This window comes from Vitis riparia, chromosome 18, assembly GCF_004353265.1.
Source record: "Vitis riparia cultivar Riparia Gloire de Montpellier isolate 1030 chromosome 18, EGFV_Vit.rip_1.0, whole genome shotgun sequence".
Classification (NCBI taxonomy): domain Eukaryota; kingdom Viridiplantae; phylum Streptophyta; class Magnoliopsida; order Vitales; family Vitaceae; genus Vitis; species Vitis riparia.
In genome coordinates, this window is record NC_048448.1 from 9514366 (window position 1) to 9519903 (window position 5538).

Sequence of the window (5538 nt, forward strand, 5' to 3'; positions counted from 1 at the left end):
AGGAATTTTTCTAGACCCATTCCTTTGTTTTTTCGTTAGTGTTGCATGTTGTCATGTTCAATCAAGTGTGTGATTTCATAACTTAATTAACATTGATGAAAATTTATATATCAAATAAACATTATTTTCTTACAGAAGCAATTAATAAATGACAAATTTGAGGTATACAGCTTAGTACAATCGTTTGGGAGAGAAAATATAAAAGAATCGATCAAATTACAATACTTTTAAGTATAATTATTACTATATAAGCAGCCCATGCTTTGGCCATTGGACACATACGGCCAAGGGTAACTGGTACCGGAACAATGAAGGGTCAATCTCACTACTTCAAGTTTTTCTTGGGATTTGGTGATCTTGTCTCTCGGAGTCTCTTCTCATCAGAGAGTAGCTTTGCAAACCTGCAAGGAGCAGGTAGTCAACTGTACTGTTATAAAAGATCTTTTATACTTAATGCAATTATAAAAAAGTTTAATATCTTGTTCAATTTAATTTTTTCTATACCTTTTGAGAGCCTCTTCATTAGTGCCGCAATTTTCAACTGGCACAGAGAGACCTGTCTCCAAGTTCACCCTTGAAACTGGTTTCTTCAGCAGCCTTTCTCCGATTTTCATAAGGTTGCCCAAGTTTTCCTTGGTGGTGACATCAACCGAAGCATCCGTTCCATGTAATGTATCATCCTAATTTGACATAGTTCAAGCAAATATTCAATGCACAAGAAGGTTTAAGGCAAAAGCCAAATGGAAACATGAGCATGTATTGGAGGAGCTCACTTGGATTCGGAGGTAGTTATCTTCAGAATGAAGGGCTTGGAAAACCACGGAAATATGGAAATCAACCATATCTGCACTTGCTTGCGTAAACACATCCACCAAAGGAGTGGAACCACCATGAAGTAGCCAACCCAAAACGCCCCATTTGGCTGCCATTTTGGCATTGTATTTCTGTTCTGACTTTGGAGAGCCAGTTCCTATTGAGATCACTAGAAAGCGGCCATAGTCCATGGGTTTAATTGGTAAGAAATCTGGGTTTTTGTCAAAAACTTGTTTCGTTACTTGGCTTATGGCAACTAAAGCCTGGATCATGGTGCCAAAAGAAGAAAAAAGATAAACCTCATATATTTAAATTCTGACACTTTGTTATATATTATTGCTTTAAGTGATTATTATCTTATCGGATTATTTGCTGCGACACCACCATCAATAAGATTGAGTTCCCGTGCTTTTCCTTCTTTATCTTGGTTTTCAAAGAAATAGGCCGGAAAGTATGTTGGTGCTGCAGAGCTACCAATGCATATGTCAGCCAGTGGAGCATCCAAACTTGGGGATCTTTTAACCTGCATGAGGTTAGTTAAGATTCTGTTACATGTTGGCCAGGTAATTAATCTAGACTCACAATCCAAACCCAATTAAATGGAGGGCCGAAACGGTAAAGCACGAGAGAGAGAGAGAGAGAGAGAGAGAGAGCAAGATCAACCTCATAGGAGGAGAAAATGCTTGGCTGCAAACTCTTGATATCAAAAGTTGGAATAACCACACTGGTCAAGGTCTGATGCAACCGAGTCCTTCCTAGTTTCTCCTTTATGAGGTTGTGAAGGTATTTCCCATCATAATTGAGCCCAACTATTGATCTAAAAATATTCATGATCCAGCCGAAAATACCCCTGCCATTAAACAAAAATTGTTTTGTTAGTTACCACATGAAATTCCAAAACAAGACGTAATCCTAGGTTTTCACATACTCTGTATGAATCAATCTTCAAAAGAGAAGCAAGAACAATCTGTATCAAATATTACCTTCTCTGTGGAAATATTTTAGGGCCATGCTCAAGATAAAAGGGTTTGATGTCTTTGGCTGCGAATAGAGGACGCTTCTCATCATTCGGAGCAGTTAGCATGGCAGTCACAAGACCACCTGTGCTTGTTCCAGCAATCACATCGAAGTAGTCTGCAATCCTTGCATCATCACCATCCAGCTCCTGATATATTCAATATTGTATTAATTGTTTGTGGTTAATGTTACCTAAATCCATTATTTTATCTTATATTTGACACTTGGACCACAGTAACATAAATAGCCAGGGATAATTTTCTATATATTTGAGGATTGCATATATAGGCTATACACAATACAACAAATTTTAAAATATGTAGTATGGTAGGTAGGTGAGCGGGATTGAATAAGCATTTGGATTGTAAATTGTTCACTGTTTTTTAAAGTTGTGTAGTGATAATTTTTAAAGAAAAGTCGCTCCAAGAACCCTACTTTGACATGCAGTAGAATATAGAGATGAAATATGTGCAAATGATCATCCACATAATATTAAATAATTTATACCTGAAGTTGAGATTCCAGGCAAGCAAGGATAGTTGCAGGAATGATGCCCCTGATACCACCTCCATCAATACTAAGAATGGTTACCAGGTTACCATAAGTTGGGGGTGGATTTGAGGTAAGAGTGATTTCTCCATCTGAAAAATGATAATTATAGGATTGTATGCACTAACTTACAACAAGAAACTAAGAAATCCTTGGATAAAAGAAAGATGTGAAGAAAAAGAAAAGAACTTGAGGCACCAAGAAAGATGGCCTTGAACAAGAAAAGGATGAGAAAAAAGAAACAATGCTCGAGTTGTCTTCCCTCTTGTATTGGATTGCATTGTCCAGAATCTATTTATAGGCTAATCGAGAAGCAAGGCACAGAGCCCCTTTCCCAGATATTCTTTTAGTTTATGTGGACAGTGATGATGGTCCAGAGAAGAATTCCCAAGCATGGAGAGACGCACAACTGCAAGTAATTACACACAGAATGAAGGCGGCTGGCCAGATTTAACATGAGAAAATTGAGTTGAATGAGTCTAATATTAAAATCACATTGTTCAAAAATAAAAACAGATGAAGTCTGCTCCCACGAAGTTTCCATACCACATTTTGAAGTATAGTTAGTTCTCGTTCTGATATTAATCCACACTAAGGCTGGCAGCTTCCAACACTGGTATAATAGCATGTTTTCCATCTTTTTTTTCTCCCCTGTATATACACATATTATAAAGTCCATAGTCTGCACACTCTTCATTATTTTAAACATAGAGAACCTTGTTTCATCGTTAACAACTAAAGAAAGATAAATTAATGAACATGCAAATGAATGCTCATGCTTGTCCCAGCATCATATCAAAATAGTTTACAATTCTTCAATCCCCTCCATCCAACTTCTAAACCTAGTAGAAACCACTTAGAGTTAATACTTGCATTATAAGAACCACTGTTAACATCAACACAAATAAAGTGGTAATATAGAAAATTGTTGCAGCTTCAAAAACACCTTCATTTAAATATACACATAGTGAAAAATGGCATAAATGACAAAATTCTGGTTGAATTGATATGGCAGAGGTAGCTTGTAGATATGAATGTCATGATTAGTATCACTCCATATATGGAATAGAAGAGTGATGCTCCTGATGCTTGAGGAGCTTGTTGATATTTAGATCTTACTTGAAGTTCAGACTCTAGAAAGTTAAGGTAGTTAATTCCTAGGATAATCCTTTTTATCCCACCTTCATCAATGTTTAGGATGGTAATTAATTAGATTCCCATAAGTTGGAGGTTGTTAGGGTGATTTTAATTTGCTCCTTCCATGATGCTATGAAGTAAAAGAGATAGATGTATAGACTTTTTTTAGAAAAAAAATTATAAGATCTCAAAATAAATTTTCCTAGAAAAAGAAATTGTAAGACTGAAGTACTCTTTGGTAAAGCATGAGCTATTAAAATTCTACCAAGTTAAGAGAAAGAATCTATGAATATGGAAGACTTACGTAAAATGGGCATCTATGTTTATAGCATGGTATGTATTTTAATTTTGCCCCTAAGTTTCATTAGTGCACCGTCTATACTTATTGCTTTGACTTCGTCCCTACATGTACTTTCCTCGATGTGGCTTTGGTTGGATATGATGATCACTAACTGATTACTACTCAAAAAGTGCTATTTCATAGCTTGTAATTAACTCTTTTAAACACTTTTGAGTAGTAGTTATCACCTTTTAACCCAATTAACATATTAAGGACCCTTACAATCAATTCTAATCAAATTGTGTTATGTTTTGGTGTTTTGATAGCTTTTTGATCACCAAAGCAATCCGAGATTGAGGAGAATTCTTTGGAATCCATGGCAAAGCAATGGAAAGCTCAGAAACATGTAGAACCGAAACTTTGAAGTCCTTTGCCATAAGCAAATCTGGAATGCAAGGAGTAAAAGATGTCCAGACAGGGCGTCCGGACAGGATGGCGGCGGAATATGGGTTATAGCAAGGCTTGCTCACATTAAGTCAATGATCCGGATAGGATATGATATCGTCCGGGTGTGATGTTCATGAGTGTCGTGTGCTTCTCCCTAAGGGAGTTCGGATAGGGGAGCACGTCGCAGGTCCTCTTGGGGAATCCGGATAGAGTTGATCCGGATATCCTTGCGCGCTCCGCGGTCCCCCTTGTTCAGCATAGCTCATTCCACCCGGGGAGGAATTCCGTCCACCGACATTTCACATTCGGAATTCCGTGCGCCGACATTTTACAGCCGGATATCTCACAGCCGGATGGGAAAGGAGGACGTTTCAACTTCTCCGGATAGACATATCCGAACCTTCTAATAACGCTTACCCGCAGAGTTTTTCTCTTAGTATACAGTGCAGCGGTGTTCTCTTGAAGCTTCCTGATATTTCCGACCGACATTTTGAGATATTTTGGGATATTTTGCTTTAGATATTTGATGTCTAAATCCCCAAACTCTCCTTGTAATCCACCTATCATAGGATTCCTTAGTCTTTAAGCAAGGAAAAGAGTGAATAACCTCATATATATAGTTTTTAATTTTCTTTAGAAATGATAATTATTATGTAATTAGTGGAAGGAAGAAATATATTTTAGAGAGCTTGCTCTGTTTTTCCTTCATATATTTGTTTTCTCGTTAGTTTTCTTTCTAGCCAAACAAGCTCTGAGGAAGTTTCCCCAGAGAATGAGTGGCTAGACTTTTAGTTCCTTGGAGTTAAAGTTGCCGGGAAAAGTTCCAAGTGCAAGAATTTATAGCTTTGTGGTTTCAACCATTAATGAATAGAAAGTGTGATCCTTTAATGATTTCTATGTTTTTAGTTAACTTAAAACACCTTCAATTCACTTGAGCCAACACTTGGTAAGGCACGTGATCTCCGTCCATGGAGATGCACTTGTTTATCTCTTGCGAGCTTTTGGGAAGTGACTTGGAGGAAGGATTTTCTAGAATTGCCAACACTTGGTAAACTTTTGGACTCCAAGGAGACATCCATTAGTTATCTCTTGCGAGCTTGAGAAGGGAAGTCCAAAGTTAAAGATCACCTTGAATGGCAAATGCTAGGTGAGAGGCACGAGCCATTGCAAGTTGCATCAGTGAGAGGGGAATTAGAGCTGAAATCCATTTAAAGGTTACATCTGTACAACACCGGTTAGAGAATCGACTATATGTTAATTCTCTAATGCGAGGAAATGAACCAAATGACCAGAGC

At 37.5% G+C, this 5538-nt stretch overlaps 1 protein-coding gene across 1 annotated transcript; it reads right to left on the reverse strand.

Annotated features, from left to right (window-relative positions):
- Positions 1–292: 292 nt before the first annotated feature.
- On the reverse strand, positions 293–3105 carry LOC117905386 (patatin-like protein 2). Its single transcript, XM_034818318.1, has 8 exons — positions 3096–3105; positions 2338–2471; positions 1795–1978; positions 1477–1664; positions 1176–1336; positions 774–1077; positions 505–680; positions 293–401 (listed from the first exon to the last, which is right to left on the reverse strand). Exons 1-8 carry the CDS (start codon positions 3103–3105, stop codon positions 326–328), a joined length of 1233 nt encoding a protein of 410 aa, XP_034674209.1. The 3' UTR covers positions 293–325.
- Positions 3106–5538: the final 2433 nt, after the last annotated feature.